Here is a 22,161-nt window from a genome sequence, read left to right as displayed (position 1 = left end):
CAAGATACAAAGTGTAAAATGCTTAGCATTACGCACAAAAATTATGACGAATCATTCACATAAAGCCCCTAGAAGTGAAGCATCACGGAAGACTGAAAACCCCAACGATGTAATGAGCTGGTGATGAAAAATCTTTCAAGGAATTTTCCGTGGTATTACGTAGCCACTTATCGTCTTCAATTTGTTAAAATATCGATCGACTCGTATCGCTTTCTATTTGAAATTGTTATTAATCGCCTGCAGCTTCTTCCCAGAAAGTACATTTTGGTTGTTGAAAGTTTCTCTTATTCATTTTTATACTTTACAAACTTTTGCCTTCTAAAGTATCACACTTTGCAGGTATTTTTTTGTTGTTACGTCACTGGTAGTGCAACTGAAAATATTTATGGACATTTGGGGATTTCGTGGTTTTGCCGAATCGACTTCTTACTTTTATTATGTCTTTAAAACCAATAGGGGAACCGAGAACCAAATACACTAGGCTCAATACATTATTTGGATCATGAAAAGATATATTTTAGCTTCACAAGATTAATGTAGCGTCAAAGGTGAAAACTGATCGAAAAAAACGTTATTTGTTTTTTCCCCGGGAAACTATATTCAACAGAATATGAGGTAATAGAAGTTGGACACGCAAATCGTTAAAAGAAATGTTATGTTATAACAATTACTCTGTATAATTGCGGTGAAATAAAAAATTCTCAAATTATTCACTATAAACTTTATTATTGATTCAAATTAATGTCATCAAGCACCACAACTTCCGCTAAAACTTTATATTTAATGTAGAGTTATTTTTATAGTACATTTAAATCTAGAGTTTGAGCTATTAAAAGAGTACGCAAAGTTCTGAAAGTGCCGGAAAGCACATTATACATCCCAAAAGATCCATTTAACTTAATGAATATTATTTCATTTCACATTAGACAAATTCTAAATCCTGTTGGGCTTCTTGTCCTGTAATAAGACAAAATGGTTTTTGATTATAACTTATTAAAATTCCAAACAAAATCTAAGAATCAGGTCGTCCTACAGCGCGATAAATAGCCCATCACGTATACTAGGATGGTCCCAGAAGTACCTATCCCGACAAAAAACCCTTTTTATAATAAGAATCGTCCAGCTCCTTAAATAGTCATTAACTGACGACATTAACTCTTTATTGTTGGAAAATCTTTGACGGTCGAGACAAGTCTGGGAGCAGAAAATAATCCGAGGGGGCTAAATCTGGCGAATAGGATACATGAGGTAGCAACTCAAACTATAATTCATCAATTTTGATCATTGCAATGATCTTGTTGAAACAACACTTTCTTCTTAGCCAAATGCAGCCGTTTTAGCTTGATTTCTTTGCTCAAACGTCGCAATGACTTTGCATATTACTTGCCGTTTATAATTTTTCCTTTTTCAAGATAGTCAATGAAAATAATCCCACGCGCATCCCAAAAAACCCACGCCTAGACTTTATCCGCAGATGAAACGGTCTTTGTCTTCTCCGGAGCCGGTTCCTTCTTTGTTTTGATTAAATTTTGTTTCGGGTGTAGAGTGATGGACAAACTTTTCATCCATTGTTATGAAAAATTCGGCTTTATTTCTATGAAATATGTCCAAACACTTGATGAAGACATCTTCACGACGCTGTTTTTGTTCCATTCTGAGCTAATGCGGCATCTACAGCTTCCTCATTTCCAAATTTTCAATTAATATGCGATGTACTGCACTATATCTGCTAACTCGCGCACTTTCAGTCGACGTTCAGCCAGTACCGATTCATGAATGTTCTTCAACATTTCTGGAGTTGGAACCTCATTTGGTCGACCACTGCGATGGTCTTAGCAGGTCGTACAGATTTACTACCCAATATTTTACTATTGATAACGAAGAAGCAATCCCACCCAGAGTAGAATCTAGTTCAGGTTTTATATTGGTGGGGCTTGGGCCTTTCAAATAAAAGTCTTGTATTACATAACAATGACCAATTGCTTCCATGTTAACAAACTCACCGAAAACGTTCACTATTGATAGCGCCAAACAAATACTAAACAACGTGGCATCTTCAAACTTAAAAAAATTTGCTGTATTTATTGTGTGCTGTTTTTCAAGCAACTTCCGCCATCTCTAGGTCAGGTCAGGTACTTCTGTGAATCCTCGTGAATGAAAATTGAAACAGATACATAGATTAGATTCAAAAATCGTACTATGAAATTGTTTACATGCACGATGCAATAAAAGTAAGCACATGTCACCCAAAAATAATGCCAATCCTGCAGTGGAGAATGTTTTCTATACAGGGTGAGTCATGAGGAACTTTACATACTTCTACCTCAGTAAGGATTCCATGTGGCTGTCCTGAGTTTAGCTAATATCAGTCAAATGCTTGATTGCACATGATATTCTCCATGAGGGACTCTACATTATGATTTTTCTCGTGACTCACCCTGTATATAATAAAACATATTCCTAGAATAGTGGTAGTTGCTAATAGTTCAAGAGAACATATTTAATTATTGTTCCTTGGCAATAACCAGCGATGTCTAAGCACGGTAAACTATAAACTAAAAGAAAGTCTTTTATAACTTAAGTATATAAATAAGATGTTATTAATTTGTCGGACAGATCACTCGTGTTTTACTTCCACTCGGCTTTAATTCCGCTGCTAAACTGTAAGCTGGGGTTGCTGGCTAAATCTTGAGTGTAATCTTCTTGATAGTGAAAGATTCGAACTCGACAGGGTAGCCTCTAGCAAAACTGATATATTTCAACCGTTCTGACAAACAGATCACGTATTCGTATTTCTCCAACCAGCTCTAACCACCTTGCTGTAGGGAATATTAGAATTACAATTACCACACTGAGAAAACACAAAAACGATGACCACATTTATGATAAAATGTAATGTCTAATCTAAATTTTATCAATTAGAATATGATTATTGAGAAAATGGTCTACTGCTTGTATTTCTAAAACAAATATGTAATATTGTGTGACATCAAGAAGTTGAAAACACGATGGTGAACTTGATTAGACTCATTTGTTTTCTTAAAACATCATGAAATACATAAAAACGATCTGGAAGCGCCAAGCGTCAAACTACTAAGTTGTGTGCATCCCTCTCGATTTTAACCAAGTAAGTAAAAAATCTTTCACAACATTTTCCATTACCGATGTCTATGTTTTCTATTTTCTCAAAATTTTTAATCCCGAATGTTCAATTTATATGAAAAAACGTGCCATTAGAGAGAAATGCTTTTTTGACCATAAATTTTTACATTTTGTAGACAAAAGCTTGTGAAAACTAGAAAACAAACATAAAAGTAACTAAATAAAAATACAAATAAAATAAAATTTCAATATACATAAGAAAATCACAGTGAGGAAAAAATTATAGGTAATAGTAATAGGTAATAATTAGTATATAAGTCCATAGGAAATTAAATATTATTATTAGAATTGAAGTCGTTTACAAAGTAGAAAGACCTTTCCAGTAAATATGCTCATAAATTATAGCAGAATGCGGGAAAAGATGATATCGACTTGATTTCAATTGGAAAGTGATTGTGCATTTTTTTGCATTGTAAAATATTGAGCCCTCAACTAATTCTGAACGTGGAGTAGGTAGGTAAAGTTCGTGCTTCGCGTTGGATAGCCGTGCAACGACATTTCTGAAATTGGAAAAACGTGCTTACGAATTAGGCAAACGGATTCAAACATGAATAAGAAAGGAAGAGTCAACATTTTTAATCTTTCAAAGAAGTTGTTATATGTCATTAACAAAAGTAGGAAGAAAAATCAGTCAAGACTAACAAAAAGTGTAACAAAAATAAAGGAAAATGCAAAGATAGAGGAAAAGGTAAAAGAAAGTCTTCAAAAATGAGCGAAGAAGGAAAATATGAGGTGAAAAAAAAAATTTGTATCCAATTCAAGTTCTGATTCTGATAGCAAAAGTTACAGCATCTCTAAAAAGAAGATTTGGTAGAAAGTGTAGAATGCAAAGTGTAGGCCCATGTCAAATGCGTAACTAGTAACGTTCGATTATACAATTGCATCAATATCAATTCTGATGAATAATAATTTAATATCAGTATGTGATGTTGTTAATGCTAGAATCCAAAGTATTTTAGTTTGTTAAAGATACTTTTGACCTTTTGAATCAAATTACTTTTTGTATTCTACTTGGTTAAACCGAGTGTGAATCATTCATACTTTTAAGATTTTCTGTTTATCACTTCAATTATATTAGCATTTTAGGTACATTTCTCTGTTTCAGACTATCCTTTATCCAAAAAATTCTGCTTCTAAGTTGGAACGCGTGCTCTAATTATTCTTCTGGATATAAAATTAAGTCAATGTAACTAAATATAGTTATTAGAATATTACAGTCAAGTGTAATGAAATAAAATATATATTTTATAAGAATTTCAAAGAATTACAAGTTGTAAAGCAAACAGAGACATATCTTCAAAAGAAACAACAAACATTTCATAGCCATTGTCAAGTCATACTAAATAAAGAGCCCCCTTAAGTGTTTTCATTAGTTTTCTCTTTTTTGAGTCCTGGTTTTCCCCACGTCAACGTTCCATTGCATGTGTAGACTTTTTGCGATATGTTAGATTACCAGTTTTTCAAGTCGTCTTCGTTGTGCTCGTTCTATCTTTCTACTTTTGATTTATTGAGTCATATTTAGTTGAAGACGATATTTGAACTGAAATTCCATCGTAATAGAATCAGAAGACATATAAGAATTAGGGAAAATTAAGAAAAATATTATTTCGACTGGATATACGCACCACAGATGGAAAGACGCTTATCGAATTTGAGTTTTTATTAGGCTAGAAATATTAAATATACCTAACCTAAAAAAAAAACTCATCACCATCCAATATATGAAGAATTAATCCTGATGATCCTGATATGGGATTCTTTTCCTCTGCGGGGCTTGAGTTGAGTTGTCTTTAATGTGCGGTACCGCGACTATGATTAATATTTTAATAAATCGGTGATAAACTGTTGAGCCTCCTAGTAGACCCGTGGTTCCCCAAACATCGATGTCCTTGAAAAAATTCACTTTGGTTTGGCTATTTCAACGTCACCAGGTAAACTATTAGGCTTAACCAATAAGCTGGAACCGCACTCACCGATGCCATGGTTTGCCATTCAATTCTCTTTCAAGTACCAGCGACCAAATACTCGCTACGGATTTTTGAGTGACTAATGCACAAATGATGCGATTTACTCACTCCGAAATAATGTTTACTCCAGTTTAAACAACAATAACTTACTGTAACAACCTTTTGTGATTTTTCAAAGGCTGTCGATTGTATTAATGATAAAAGTTTAATTAACAATTAATTAACAATTAACAAAGGCAGCTTGTAAGATTTGATATAACCTAATCTAATTCTGATTCTAATCTTCTCCTCAAAGTTTTTAAAACCAAAGTTTTGTCATATGAAAATACGTTGCGGCCTTTCGTACGGAATAACACTACTATTGATGTCTTTGAATCTGAAAAATTCTTAAAGCTTATTTTAGACAATTCGTTGAAATGGGAGTTAGATATCAAGCTTCATTTGAAAAATTAAGTTCTCCACGTTTGGCGCTAAGATCAGTGCCCAAAGAACTGAACTTATCCACCTCTATAACAGTTTCTTATGCCCTTTTTGAGCTGTTAATTGTTCACTCAGACTAAACAGCAGGACGCACTACAGGGACCTCTTCAAAAGATTCATATACTGACTCTTTCGACCTTATTCCTATTTTAATTCGTTTGCCTAACCCGTAAGCATGCTGATGTTACTTTAAAGTATTGCGCAGCTATTCACTTGGTACGATTTTTATGTACCTATTCCACTTTCAGAATTACTCAATACTGTGAAATGCGAAGAAAATGCACAATCATTTGCCAATTGAAATCTAGTCTATAACGTCTCATCTTTTTCCGCATTTCCCAAGAATTTGAAGGAATATTCACTGGAAAGTTCCTACTGAATAAACGTATTTTAATCTAATATTTAATTCTAGAATTGCCGTATATTTAATTTTAATACCTGGTTTATTCGAATCATTGAATCTATATATATATATATATATATATATATATATATATATATATATATATATATATATATTTAATGTATATAATCGATAAATGTATGAGATATATGAGAAAATCTTGGAAGAACAATGCCGGGATTTGGACAAAGTAGAGCTGAGTGATAAAGGAAGCAAAGGTCCTCCATTGACTGCAGAGCCTAGAAGTGATAAGTGATAAGGAATTATAAAAATATTTCGGAGTTTGGCTATCAACATAACTATAATTCTTTTCCTACACGGATCTGCAGTTTTTATTTCAACAAAGAAACGCAAACGATTAGTGAGGAATTTAGTTCTGTAAATAATGTCGTGTTTTTGAAATACCATTTTCCTTTAAATCAAATAATTTAGAAATGATTGCAGTTGTTTTCACTCGTAGTAATTAAAACTTATTTGTATTTTTCATGAATATCAAAATTTTCGACTGGTCTTTAACGCCGTTTTCGCTTTAACTGTTTAAGTAAAATTCAACAAATAGGGTATCATTAGGAAGACAATTTTGTACCCTTTCAAATGATATATCAGTCGACCCCTATTTCTATTCAGAATTTTAGTGTTATTAATCACCCCCAATAGGGGATTGAAGGCGCAGATCGAATAATATGTTTAAAATGTGTACCCCTCAAAAGCAAAATCGACATATTCTAGCATTTTTGAATTTAATCACAAAAAAAGCTTGGTTAGGTTAGGTTAGGTACAAACTTTTCGTTCGACCACCCTGTATATTCTTCTTTTTATAACTCTTACAGTGGTTGACTTTGAGAAAGAAGTTTATCGTGTGATTTATTAGGCGAATAGTACGGTGTTCCTCGCATTTTTTGACATTGTATCTCTTTGGAATTGTGATAAACGTTAATTGAAGCCATTTTCTGAATATTCCTTCTTTTGCATAGATCCTAAGAGCTAGGAGAAAAAAATCTTGGGAAACGGAAATCAGTAAATACCACTTCCCTTTTCTTGCTATTGGTGAGGTGAATTTTCAAGTATATTTTTTGAATCAAGGTTAACATATTCATGCTTTATTCCCCAATACCTTTTTATATTATGTACACCTAGTAGCGAAAGTACATCTCTAATTTGTAATTATTATAACTACGAGTTACAAACAACCTAACTTAACCACTTTCTATGAGTTATGTTTAAAGAAATCATATTTTTCAACCCCGATTCTTATTATTTTTTATTTATAATAAAAATACTAGTCATCTCGCAATCAAACTCACAACTCAAATTATACGAAAATGAACTATTACTAAAGATAAGGTTTCACGCACAACGGAGTTTTATAATAAGTTGGAAGTTTAATTAATGGTGATTTAGATTTCCCATGCGACTGTTGCGAATAAAGCTCGTTTATTTAATTGGAGTTTTGCTAAAATAACTTATATAATGGAAGTACTTTTTTCGATATAGAAAATGATTATATAGAAATATTCCGACATCAAAGAAGATTGACAGCTTCAATCACTGAATGGAATAATTAAATTTGAATTGGTGAAACCACTGCGATCTAAAGGATCTATTGTATCTTCCTCTCTTGCTGCTATACTGGACAACCCAGTGTTTACAGCTGATCCATCAATCCCACTCCTTTTAAAAAGTCTAGAGCGTGTAATGGATTTAATTGCCAGAGATCTATTCCAAGCGCTCCCAGGTGTACTGCTCTGGAGTACTTTAGTGTGTGTGTATGTGAAATAAAATGACTTGGAAGCAAATCCATCAGCCACAGAGTTTTTCAATAATAGTACTTGAATGTTCATTTTAATATCCTTGATAAAATTTACTAATAGATCGAGAATTTGTCGGTTATCTATGCTTAAAAGGAGTGTGAGGTTTAGAGGCAGGGAGTAGTTTTGTTTAACAAGTAACTGCAACAAATTGTTGGTTTTATGAATGTGATTGCTTCATCCGAAAAAAATGTGATTGAGATCAGCACAAGAATTATCATCGCAAGTACAGAATGATGATTGTATAATACCCAGCCTGGCAAGATGGGTGCGATATCTCCCATGACCAGTTTTCATTCTAAGTATACTTGCTGAGTAAAATTTCGAAGTTGTGTATTTGAAAATATAGTTCGGAGGTGATGGTAAAATAGGATAAATTTGAAAATAGGTGTTATTTGAGGACCGTGAGACAGTATCCCAGTGCTTCTGCCAGGATACGTATATTTTATCTTTTATTGAATTGATCCCTTCTTGTATAGACGTTACAAAAAACTCCATTTAGTACTAAATATTTTACTAATCGATCAACTGTTTCATTACCATGTATTCCAACATGTCCTTTAACCCAAATGAATGTCGTACTCAAATTTAATAATGATGTCACATAAAATAGGACATTTCATTCTTTCAAGATGAGTTTCTTTTATGGTACACAGTGCTGATCTCGAGTCAGATAAAATCACACCCCCATCTTTTTTTTATTTGACTTCAACCAGCAAAGAGTGTTTGACACAAGAGAATGTGTTTCCCAGAAGAGTCTTTGCCTGTCTCAGCACCACCTGTAGGTTGTTCCAATAATTGGTTATACTCATATCTACATTCTTTTCCAAGGCTTTTTCCATTGTTCTGTAGCTGATAACACAGAATGGTTCTGGTACCATGAAGGACTTGTCTGCCCCCGCTTTAGCGAGCTTATCATCTAAGTATATTATTTCCATTTGCTTCGGTGTGTCCCGGAATCCATTGCAAGGTAATTCCTCTCTAGATTGAACTGAATACATTTATCAATTGCATAGATTTCTGCTTAAAAAATCCTTGGTGCGCTGCCGTTTTTTTTTCCAAAGCTAAACTTCTTCGATGCAACGTCTTGAGGCATGTCCTAGGGTTGGTCATTATTTAGGAACGGGTTTTCTTTGATGATTCCGCCTCTGATCATTCTAAATGATGTTTCCTTTGCCACGCTTTCCACTACTATATGGAGATGGTGGGAGATTTAGAATTACTTCTATTACAGCTGTTGGGTAAGATTTCATGGTCCCAGTTGCACAAAAGTCAGCTAGTTTATATACATTTTAGAGTTTCTTCTTCGTAGTATTCAGACTAGTTCTAGTAGTATCAAAAAAACCACAAACTGATTTACCAGGACGAGTTTTAAAGAAGCACTCATAATATTCATTTATACGACAAATGAACTAGTTTAAGGATTCTTTTTCAAAGCACACGTGCTACTTGAAGGATCGAGATTACAAATCCGGCTGATCATTTCAAAAAAGCCGTCCCATTATTTACATTGAATATAATATTTATTTTGTTTTCTAATGTTGACAGTGATGGTACAAAGTTTTGAATTTATTTTGATCCGTTTTTCGAGTTTTAGTTCAGTTTACCAGTAAATTAAAAACAAAACTAGCAAATATAATCGTTTACCTATTTTAGGTGGGGTTAAAATTGACATAAACGAAGATGGTCCCAAAAGTACCTGGCCTGACCTTGAGATGATGATAGTTGCTTGAAAAATATCACTGTATTAGAAAGTACCCAATCTATATAGTATATGATTTAAGTTTGAAGACGCCACGTTGTTTAGTATTTGTTTGACAGCCATCGATAGTGAACGTTTTCAGTGAATTTGTAAACATGAAAAAAATTGGTCATCGTTATGTCAACCAATATAAAAGCTAAACTAGATTCTACTCTATGAGACTGCTCCTTATCAATAATACAATATTGAGTAGCAAAGTTTAATCAAGGCCGTACGACTTGCTAAGACCAGCATCTCATTGGTTGACCAAATGAGGTGACGACTCCAGATATGTTCAAGAAAATGCGCAAAACGGTACTGAAAGTGCGAGAACTAGCAGACATAATAAGCATTTCAAAAAGCGCAGTACATCGCATATTAACTGAAAATTAGGACTTAAGGAAGCTGTACGCAGAATGATCGAAGTCAAAGACACGAAGCCGGCTTCGCAACTGGTCTACAATTTTTACTGTTTTACTGTGCTCGAAATTTGCGGACTCCATTTTTTCCTGTATATTCAAATTTTTTGACTATTTTTCTTGTGATAATCACAATCTCATGCTTCTTTCATACAAACAAATCGTCCAATTTGACAAAGTAATCTTTTTGAGTGCTATATCATTTAAAAGTAAATGTTTTATATTATTACTTACTACATCATTAACAAGAAATAAATTTCCAAGCACTAATTAAATTATTATAAAATTCACAAAAACAAATAAATCATGAAGAAAGGGAATCTTAACCTAAAAAATTTCAAATAATCTGTGAAAATTGTTTATATTATGATTTATTTTATGATATTCATTTGTATTTTTTTCAAATTGTTCGTTTTTGTTTGGACTTTCTGATAAAAAAACGATATTCTTCAATAAAAACTTTCAAGTACAATTCTTGAAGACAAATTTATGGTTTTTGGATCTTTTATTGGCACATAAAGTGTTGAAATTTTTGGTTTTCAAACTTAAGTCTAACTTTTAGCTTGAATACGCTGAAAAAATGAACAAAATGAAAAAAGTGCAAATAGTAATTTTTCATGACAAAATATAGGGTCGACTCCAATTCCAAATAATAACCCATTTAAATTATCAAACTGACACTATTTGTAATTATACTCAAGTTATCGATGCATTTGTCCAGAAAATACACATCAAAGTTGACTTTATGTTCAAAATATTCAGGTATTACAATATGGTTTTTTTCAAAGAACTCTCCATGAGTCAAGATGCACTTCTACTAACGCCGTTTCTACGTTACTATTGATTACACTCCCAAAAGTATTCAGTTGCACCATTTTGCTTTTCGGGTACAAGGGGCTAAATCGAGTGAATAAAATGGATTATCTATCACGGTTATTGAATTTTGGGCCAAAAACTCACGCAAAACGACGTGTTAGCGAGCCCATTATCGTTTTGAAGGATCCACCTGCTATATCCATGTGCTAAATCCGGTCGAACTCGGTCCACACGACCTCTGAAACGTCTCAAGACAACGTAAAAATTCCTGTTCACTCTCAATCCGGACCAATTTCTCAAAATGCTCCTAGAATGAACGAAAATAATCAACATTATCTTCACATTGGATCCTAATTTTCCCCACTTTTCTGCTCTCGGTTCTCCTACTAGCCTCTCTTGCTTTGAGATTTGAGCTCCATATCGAATTCGTCAAACCAGAATCCAGTAATAACGTGATTGAAAAGTCCTCTCTTTATTTTGCTAACCTAACCTATCCTCATTTCGTGAACAATTGTTTTGGGGTGAGCTATCATTCTGATTGTCAAACTACGGTCTTTGAGAACACAAGTCCAAATTAGAACTTAATGTTGACGGGCATCCTGGACGAGAGTCTCTTTCAATTCTTCTCGGCATTCCCAATACCTTCCCAACAACTTGTCCACGGTTGGTTTTTTCAGAAACTTGTCACCGTAAACTTGTTTGAAATACTCAAAAATCTGATGGTCATCAAGCAAGAAACTTGTTGATGCGCTGTTCTCAGTGAGAGCTGCTCACTTCAACTTACACGCTCTGACTTCACCGAGTGTTTCGTTACAAAAGATTCTTTTGAGGTAATTACAAATGAAAATACACCTAAGCGTGTTAACATTTTCCACACTTTCTAGATAACGTATCGTACATGTTTAGTTTTACCCGAAAACATTTTTAACCATCATATATTAAGTGTCGTCTACCAAAGTAATTTCGTCAAAGTAGTTTATAAGGATTTGCGACATCCGAGGAGAATAACGTAGCACATAAACTTAAAGGTCAAAAGTCGTTTGAATATTTTTATTATTTATTATTTAATCTTCTTAGGCACTTATATAGTTGACGTCGACGAACGATGTTGTAGTACTTTGGTCGCGGCTGGTTTGTGATACCTACAATGACTGTATTATCAATTGATAAATTGATAAAAACTCGCATTTAAAACAAGTAATAAACTAGACATAAACAAATATCGTTCAATAAACTAACTGCTAATAGATTGTGAGGTATTCAAGCTATTATTATTATCATCATTTTTCTCATTGCAAGAAAATTACATTTTCAATAATGCTCCGACAAATCTCAGACTCACATTTTCTGTTAAGTATTATATTTATTACTTTTGAAAAATATGGTAACAAGGATACATAACAAAAGAGTGAGTTTTCGGAACTTGCCAATAATTTGCTTTTTTTTTACAAAAAGTAAAACAGAAACAAGTTCGAAAACAAAGTGTTTTATTGTTTTTCGAAATGTTCGCCCTCAATGTTTATACATTTTTTCATCCCCTCAAACTAATTTTGTAAACATTTATTCCAATTTGAAGCTGATATCGAAGAAATATGCCTTAGGAAGTCTTCAGCTGCTTCTAGATATGAAAATCGCTGTTTGCGTATCTTTTGTTTGACAGCGGGAAACAATAAAAAGTCATGGGGCAATAAATCGGGTGAATACGGATATTGAGACATCAATTCGATGTTTATTTTCCTTCAAATATTGTATTCAAATTTTTTATGTTCTCTATATAAGCTGACATACGGAATCCATATGGTACATATCGTTATCACGTCCAAATGTTCATGTAGAAACGATTGTTTTGCAGCCTACAATATCCTTTATCTGTCTGTAAGTCAAATGTCTATTTTTTTTTATTGATGTTGCGCACAGCATCGAGTTTCTCAGGCCTTATCCACGTTTTATTAGACACGTTCAATAGAATCATTTAAGGTGTTAAATAACTCAGTTTACCAAGTAGAGTCGAATGATGTAAAAATTTTTAAACGGTGACACTCAAAAGTTACAGCACTTTCAATTTACCATGTCAATTTAAGACGGAATACATACTCAACACTTGACATCCAGCAAAGGTCTGGTTTAAAGGCTGACTCTAGGCTGTTTTGGTGACTAACTTTGCGTCTTCGTCGTCACTGCAGCACAGTTTTGACTTATTCGCTTGTTGGACGCCGTTAGAGCTGAATACGACATTTTCAATTAAACACACTAATTTAACTTACAATTGGAATCAATAAATATGATTTGTTTTGATTTGGAAGTAATTTGATTGATTCATTCTAGTTAATTTAAAACGTAAAGGCGCGTCCACACTACAACTTCCAACATAATACAACAAAAACTTGTTACAACATAAAATGTTTACATTTGTTCGAATATGTTGTGTTGCGTTGCATAAAGCTGGTGTTGCGATTCAACATAAGTTGTAGTATGTTGCATAAATCCGTTTTTAGCGGTAAAGATCAAAGGATAATATGAAACAAAGTGAAACATTTGTCAACATTGCTTCGATGTGAACTGATTGTTGCGAGTTGAGACCTGTGGCAAATTGAGTGACTAGACACTAGACAGACTGCCGCGTGATTGCGTTTAAGTGGACTTCGGAGAATTGTTTAAATTTAATTGACAATTATAGACAACAACCATGTATTTGGAATCCTAAAAATTTCAAATATAAATGCAGAGAATCAAAAAATGATACATGGAATACTGTTTGTTCAGCTGTAAGGTGCTTATCTCAGGAAGAGGCAAAAAGAAAAATCCGTAACTTGATGGGTCAGTTTTATATAGAGCGAAAAAAATATCTCAGCCTTTCTACAGTTTGTATCTGCTTTTCTAATCACTGGTGCAATTTTTTGCAGCAAAAATTCCATATCTGAACTACTCATGCGTAAAAAATTTTTGAAGCACCCATCGGTGCGAAGTTCTAATAGAACGTCATCTTCCTGTCCACCATATTCTTCCCTTTTCTGTAAACTTGGACGGACCCAACATTTACGCTTCCGTTTTCGTGAATCACCACACAAAATTAGATAGCACGCGGTAGCAGTTAATAAGTCTTCCTCCATCATGTCACAAAACTACATCAGTATGGACGAATGTGGTACTCAACTGAATTTGAGAATCGACAAGTGCAAACATTCATTAACATTGTTGCACTAGTGAGGACAGTTTGTTTTATGTCAATGTTTAATGAATTTAACCATTTAGGAACTTGTTGTAACGTAAAATTGCTACAAGTTGCCACATGTAGCTCCAGTATGAACTTACCTTAATTCATACTCTTGACGTCTAGCAAAGGACTGGTTTAGAGGCTGACACAAGGCTGTTTTGGTGACTAGCTTCGTCGTCACTGCAGCACAGCTTCGACTTATTTGCTTGCTGGACGCCGTTAGACTTGAATACGGCATTTTCAATTCAATTAACTCACAATTAGAATTAATAAATATGATTTGCTTTGATTTGGAAGTGATTTGACTGATTTATTCTAGTTTAAGCTGCTTAGGTTAGGTAGAATTAGGTCAGGTAAGGTTGAAAATTGGAAAAAAACTGTGTCTCCAATATCTTTTGCTGAAGTGATGGGTCAGTGGCCAATTTTTAGCTGGCAGGGCTTACCAAATTCTACTCGTAACGGCCACCGACCATTCATACTACTAAAAGAATAGCTCCAGTAACCGACTAGTTTCTACGCAAACACTACTCAACTACAGCTAGAACCAGCTCTGATAATCATAGTCTGACACTATTAAGGTCTTGAAAAACGAAAAAATTTCGTTTTTTCCATTAATTTTAAATCAAAAATTCAAAAGTTCATAACTTTTCAACGGGTTGCTTTCGGTTGATAATTTTGATATCAATCAGACTCAGCTTGTCGAGACAAGCCGAGTCGAGCGACACCTCATCATGTACGTAACCAATAAAACGTACTTTTACCTTTTTCAGAATAACAACCGATTTTGACCGACTTCTCTTCATTCGTCATCGACGGACGAACGACCGTGAAGCTAATATAAGGATGTCCAGAAAGATTGTAAGTATTAGTTAAACGTTTTTTTCTTCTTGGAAAAACAATTAAAGATACCGAGGAAAAGTTATATGAATATTATACCTTGAAATTACCCTAATGTGGAATTATAAGCACAGTTGTTCACGATTATCTTTGAACAAATTTAAATGAACACTAGTTGCGAACAGCTTGTATAATCAAAAACGTGCTAAACAGAGAAAATCGATAGAGAGAATTTGCAGCCACTACTCTAAGGCGAAGGCTCGTTTTAACGACGATGTTTGCGTTAGAGCCATCATTTCAGTTTGCCCATTATTCAGTGGTATTAGTACTTACTTTTATGATTATCGACGACATATTTGCTTTCAACTTCAAATGTCTTTAAATTCGGTAATATCTATTATTTTAAAAGATGGGATGACGAAACGGCAAACAATTTAAGAAGAAAATCCAAAGAACGGATAACTTTTTATTACTATGGTATAACAAACTAAAAATAAAATTAGTCAGCTACATTATATTCACATAAAAACTTTCGTACTTTGTATATGTTATGTAAATCGTGTTTTTCGTCGGTTAATTTACATTCGATACTCAAGGGCTTATTCAATCCACACAAATTATAATGTTACTACAATGGAAGATGAAGTTAATTTTTCAAAATTTACAATTAATAATGATGAAACATTGTATTGGTGATACAACAGACTAACAACCTCGTACAAATGAAATAGTAATATTGCTTATTATAGATAAATTCCCTCCTCAAATGAAATTCGTAGTGCGTAAGGGCGGTGGAGCAGCAAGAGGTATGTAACAGCTCTTTGGGATCATCTTTTCTCGACAAAAATTCAATATTTACCCCCTCCTTAGACGGGAGAACTCATGGATAGCCGGGACTGGATGTTTCCTCGTACTTTCTTGATTCCGGCAGAGTGTTTCTGCTTAAATACGTAGATACTCCACAAGATTAATATTATTGTAATAATACTACAGGTTTGTTCCAGCCTGCTAGTCTGGACCGTTCTTGGAACGTTTATTAGAAGCGTTTACAGATATTTTCTGCGCAATCTCCGGCTACGCACGGTTCTACTATCAAACAAGTACCTAAAAACCGTCCTGAAAACGGTTCCTGAAGGCACTCACCAAAGAAGACTTCCAGCACTGCTTCGATCAATGGAAAAAAACGTATGGAAAGATGTGTGGCTGAGCATTTGAATGTAGAATAATTTTTATAATAAAACCTTCAGAGCTAGACAACGTATCTTCTAAAAGAAGTAGCAATTCGTTTTTTAACCAATTCTTTCTCTATTAACTATCTGAATTAAACAATGGCCTAATTATTTGTCCACTTAGAATCTCGTATCACATTTTTACAGACCAAGGACCCTGATGTTAGATCTTCTGCATTCAACTGGGATTTGTTTTGAACCAGTAGTGCAGATTATTGCTATTACTATTAAACGTAGCCTCATTCGTCCAAAAAATTGTTATATTCAATGATTTATTCATAATAATATCAGCTTCACATTTAGATAATGCCATTAGTGGCAATAATAAGATAAATGTGAGAAGTTACTGCAGGTAGGCCGATAAAATAACTTTCCGTGCAGAATAAATTTACAATTTCCGCTTGGGCGAACCAGCTTAAAAGACATTTGAAGAAAAATTCTCGCTGTTTACACATTTCTTAAGATATCTGGGGACAGAAAAATTATATCGATATCCAGTTTCCATTAAAACTTTTTTTAAAATATATTAAATAATGTCTTTTATCATTCACGTTACTTTTCAAATTGCTTAGAATTTATGTATTTTGTAGTACTGGACAAAACAACAACAACAAGTTTATAAAAATTGCCTAAACAGAACCGAACTTAAGACATTTTTTGATGACAAGGTTCCCCATTAATTCAAGCTATTCGGTTTGTTTTTGTGTAAGATTTTACTTATTTTTGAAAGAGAATTTATTTCATTAATTAAAAATTAGAGCTTTCGTTACAATGAAAAATCGAAAGTGAAAAGCTATTAAGGTATTGAAATCTGATTACGCGAACAACAAGAATGTTTAATGAAGTTTATGAAGAAGAAAGGCAAAATGTTTATCCTTCCATTAGTTTCATAATGAGCTAATATTATGTACAACTACAATTACTGAAAAGAGAAAATAATTCTATTAAAAAAGATAATTTAATTATTGTAAAATTGTTTCCGATTAACAATGTGGCGAATAAAAAAAAGGTTTATTTGCATATATTTTGAAGTTGTTGTACAAATTATGTCAAATAATAATAATAATAGTATTGTTCCTTGTGACTATTCTGTACATTTACGAAATGAAAACAATATTTTACTCACATAATGGTTTCATCAATACAAAAAAAAAATTCAATATTCATTGCTGGACTAGATATAACTGATAATTTACTCATAAAGCAAGGTTTCGTGATTTGATATTATTTATCAAATCCACACGAACTTTATCAAAGTAGCAATCAAAGAAGCACTGAAATTTTTGTTTCACTCTTTGCTCTTTCAGATTATTGATTTTGAATTGTAACCTTCCAAAATGAGTTCTTTTGGCCCTGTATTTTGTGGGAGGAACATTTCATCGTTACAATTTTTCAATTTTTTTACATGTTTCCGCAACTTCGACAATTGTTTATTTCTGTCCTGTACTTCTAGACTTGTCATATCCTGTATAATCTGATCCTCTACCTACTTTTTGGTCTAAATAGTAATATTTTCGTGTTAGGTTCCCATTCTGTAAATTTCCTCATCTCCTGTCGTGTTTCCATGCTTCTAATGTTCCTTAATCATAGTAACCTTTTTGATTTAATTTCCTAATAGTCCGCAATACTCATTATTTCCTACTGGTCAATGAATTTTCCTAATTATTCTCTTTTCATATATCCTTGGTTGTTCTTCGTCCATATTTGTTAGTCTCATAGTTCAGTTTTAAAAAAATTTTTGGCGGACAGTATATTGTATTATTGAAAACAATCATTTTTATTATTTGGATTAAAGTTGATTTTGAATTGAATTTTTCATGATAAGAATTCAGTATTTCACTATTTCCAATTTCATTTTTTTATATTGTAGTAATGCATTCATCCACAGAAATAGAAATAAAAGGTCAAGTTATTCCATTACAATTTATATTATAAAAAGTGGTTATGGATGCCCAAAAACCATGAGTTAATTCTTATATTTCATTCTCAAATTTGAATTATGCTGAAGTCATTTTAAGCTCTGCAGCCTCAATAAAGTCATAGAGTATTTCTATATGTTGTTAAATTTTGTTGCATATTTTCTTTAAAATATATTTTACAATTGTAATAAGAATATATATTTATATAAGAGGATGTATTGATATCTAGTTCCATACATAAACAAAATATTGCGTTACCATAGCAACGAACAATAATTTATTAGAAGTGTTAGTGTAAAACTGGACGTCAAAAAAGTAAACCAGAGTTACGCAATAAAAGGGTTAAGAGGTAAGCAGATTTACGAAGATATGCTTAATACCCTTGGTGATCAATGTCCTTCGTATGCGACCGTTTAAAATTGGACTGCAAGTTTCAAATGAGGTAAATTTTCCATTGAAGATGATGACCGATCGGAAAGGCCAGTTTCTGTGTTAGTTCCCGAAAATATCGATGCAGTTCATGACATGATTTTTTCAAACCGTCGAATTGGCCTAAAACGGATATCTGAAGCACTGAATATTTCATACGAACGCGTTCATCATATAATTCACGTCAATTTGGACATGAGAAAAATTGCTGCAAATTGGATCCCCAAATGTTTGAATGTTGACCAAAAGCGTGCAAGGGTAGAAGCATCGCGTTCGATCTGTGATCGATTTGAAAACGATGTAGACTTCTTAATCCGAATTGTTACTATGGATGAGACTTGGGTACATTCCTATGATCTAGAAACAAAGCAACAGTTGATGGAAGGGCGACACTCTGGTTCTCCAAGACCTAAGAAGTTTCGTGTCCAGAAAACTGCTGGAAAAGTTCTTGCTTCAGTTTTTTGAGATTGCCATGAAGTAATCATGATTGATTTTTTGGATAAGGGTAGAACAATAACTGGAGATTACTATTCGACATTACTGATCAATCTACGGGAAAAAATTAAAGAGAAAAGACGCGGAAAGCTATCCAAAGGTGTTTTGTTTTTGCAGGACAACGCCCCTGCACACAAATATTATGTTGCCATGCAAAAAATTCGTGATTTAAGATTTTATTTACTAGAACACCCCCCTTATTCACCAGATTTGGCTCCGTCCGACTATCATCTCTTTCCTCAACTGAAAAAAACTTTAAAAGGTCGTAAATTTTCTTCCAACGAGGAGGTAATAAAAGATGTGATGGTCTGGTTTGCAGAGCAAGAAGAGTAATGAAATATTTTGACATTGAAATTTTGTTTGGTTCTATAGTGTGCTAAGAATTTTTCAATATATCCTCATTTACAGAGTTATATGCAGACCATTTTGGTTCATAGCCTTATAATTTCTCTCAACTTCTTTCGGTCCTTTGTTTTTTCTCTCCAGCTCTGGATGTTTTTCTCTCTAAGGTCTTCTTTCACTACTTCCTCCACCGTTTTTTTTGGTCTAATTATTTTGCTCTTACCCTCTGGTATCTTCCATGCAACTCGTTTCAAGAGTCAGTCTTTGTCCATTCGTTCTAAGTGCTCTAATCATAGTAATCTTCTTGTCTTTACAAACGGGCTGATTGGTGACTCATTATATAATATGTATAATATGTAAATTTCATGCTTTGATCTTATCTTCCATCCTAACTCTGTCTGCTCTCCTCCAAAAATTCTTACTATTTTTCTCTCCCAGATTTCCAATGTGTGTTTAGTTTTATTCTTCATTTTCCAGGTTTCACAGGATCTCAAAATTGTCTTATAAATTCGAATTTCGTAGATCTGGATATCTCTTTCGATGTTAATATTCTTCTAAGTTAACGTGACGTTTAGCGAGGAGATTCCTCTATAATTTTCATACAATATTTTGTCTCCTTTCTTGTAAATGGGTAATATACTGGCTTTTTCCATGGTACTTTCTCGGTTTTCCAAATCTGGCAAAATAATTATAATGGGAATATTTGTATATAAACAATCAATTATAAAAACTCTTGAACAATCACAAAAGCATCAAATTAACAGAAAATTATTCGACAAAATTCGGATACGAAGCTTGAATGTTATATTTTTGTATCAACTTATTCAATTTTCAAAGCCAGTTGTCAAAACTACCATCAACAATACCAAGACGAGAATCATTGCATATACATATATTAGTTCAATACCTTCAAAAAAGCGTCATTTCAATAAGGTTCCGTATAAAATTACTGTTCAAATAATCATGATTGATGAAACATCATCTTTCACTTCGAAATTCTTTATATTCAGTTTCGAAATTTCACTATTTCGTGTACAACTGAGTCAAAAATAAGAGAGGAGGTTTGAATAACACTCAGTATTTTTGCTTGTCCTTAATTTTTAAATGGTTATACAGAAAAACTGTTATTCTATTACCAAAAATGCATTTTTACAATTTAATTATTTGTATTCCACCGAGAAGCATATTTAGACCCATTGTTGCCTTTTGAACATATAATTACAATTTGATAAATTACTTTTGAATCACCCTATATATTTTTAATTATCCTTCCCGTTATTAACTTTTAAAGAGTGCGCTATCATTTTCATTCAAAACTTTTCAAAAGAACAGTTTTTATACCTTGAAGTTAAAGGGAAAAGATGAGTAACTAAAATACTAAAAATGTGTAAATTTTGACCTATTTCGAAATTTTCATGTCGTGTCAATTATTACGTCAAAATTAAATGTATCGTGTTTCTCAATAACATAAAGTTATAAGAATTTAATAGCCTGTTTGTCACATTTCTTTTCAACAAGTCTCTACTAAACGTTGAAGCACAACTAGAAGTTATTCCAAAAAGGAATACATAATAAATTTATAAAATATTTCTTTCTTGCATCATTAATAAAAATTTTATTTATGAAAAATGGTATTATTGCTATTGTGAGGAATAGTTAAAAACATTCTAAAATCTACAAAAAATTTGAGCAACTTACAGTAAGTCGCTGTAGTTAATCTGTCGATAGTGTCCTGCTTTAGCTTGGAATTTTTCTTTCCCATTTTGTAGAAAACTTTTCCAAAGAAAAAATAACTTTAATTCAGATGAGCGCCCGAAAAATCGGTGAAAACGGAAATCGAGAGATTACCGCGCGCGATATCAGAGACCCACAACACTCTTTCCGCTTCCACAACCACGATGTCGAGAGACGCTGGACATGTAATAACGCTTTTAGGCGCTCTGGAAAAGACGCCTGCGCCGTTTCTTTTTCGTCCCACGTCTTTCGACTGTTTCCCATTCATACATTTGAATCGCTATCTTCGAAAAAAGTACGGTTTGATTTATTTCTTAATCGCATGGAATATCAATTTTTAAGCTTCAAAAAGCTTTTTTAACCATAACAAAAGTTAAATTGTTCGAAATAGAAACAATAAAAAATTTCAAACAATGATACCTCAAAATGTAGTTAAAAATATTTACTACAAAAATGTTGAACCAAAACCGTGTCATTTGGAATTATCGTATGATATCAGCCCTACCTGTACAAAAAAAAACAAGCACAAATCGTGGGTTACAAGCGATAGAGAAAAAGAAAATTTATTTGCAGACCTCACTTCAGTCTTCCAGCCACTAGGTCACGAAATAGATCCAGAACTAGAACAAAACTTATCAAATCCTATAAACACAAGACAGCTCGTTGTAATGTAGGCGCTAAGAAGTTAATAAAAAATCTAGATAAACCTCACCATTAGCCTGTGCCTCATCAGTTCATGAACTGCAAATCTGCGTTCATTCTATCCATCATTAATTCACAGAATTCGTGTTTTCTATTGGGATCATCTTCATTGAACACCTGAACCATCTGAGCTTTGTAAGGGTGGTATTTTCTTTCATGCAAAACTCTTCATGACTATAGCGCGTTGTGGGCAAAATTTTCAAACTTGAAAAGTAATTTTTGAAAATCTTTAAAAATCAACACAAAATTTTGATATGGAAATTCCTCAATAGCATTATCATCCATTATAATACAACTTAGTTATTTCAACGTCATATTTAGACACTCGCGAGGCGCCTCCTAGATTCTCTCGGCACGGGTTTTAGCTTATGGAAGTGACGGGAGCGTTAAACATTCACACTCTCGATTTATTAAGTTGTTCGCTGTGTTTACTATAAAATTGACGTGATTCAAGTGACATTTAT

General features: G+C 33.3%; 1 protein-coding gene across 1 annotated transcript in view; it reads right to left on the bottom strand.

Annotated features, from left to right (window-relative positions):
* LOC130449441 (frequenin-1) overlaps positions 1 to 21,185 on the bottom strand; it is a 212,470-nt gene extending 191,285 nt beyond the window's left edge. Inside the window, exon 1 of the mRNA XM_056787257.1 lies at positions 20,960 to 21,185. Within this exon, the coding sequence (XP_056643235.1) occupies positions 20,960 to 21,023 (64 nt within the window). The 5' untranslated portion in view covers positions 21,024 to 21,185. The remainder of the gene's footprint in view (positions 1 to 20,959) is intronic.
* Between the last annotated feature and the right edge of the window lie 976 nt (positions 21,186 to 22,161).

The sequence above is a fragment of the Diorhabda sublineata genome, chromosome 10 (genome assembly GCF_026230105.1).
Source record: "Diorhabda sublineata isolate icDioSubl1.1 chromosome 10, icDioSubl1.1, whole genome shotgun sequence".
NCBI lineage: Eukaryota > Metazoa > Arthropoda > Insecta > Coleoptera > Chrysomelidae > Diorhabda > Diorhabda sublineata.
The sequence above is the reverse complement of the archived record's forward strand: the minus strand, read 5'-3'. Positions and strand labels throughout refer to the sequence as shown.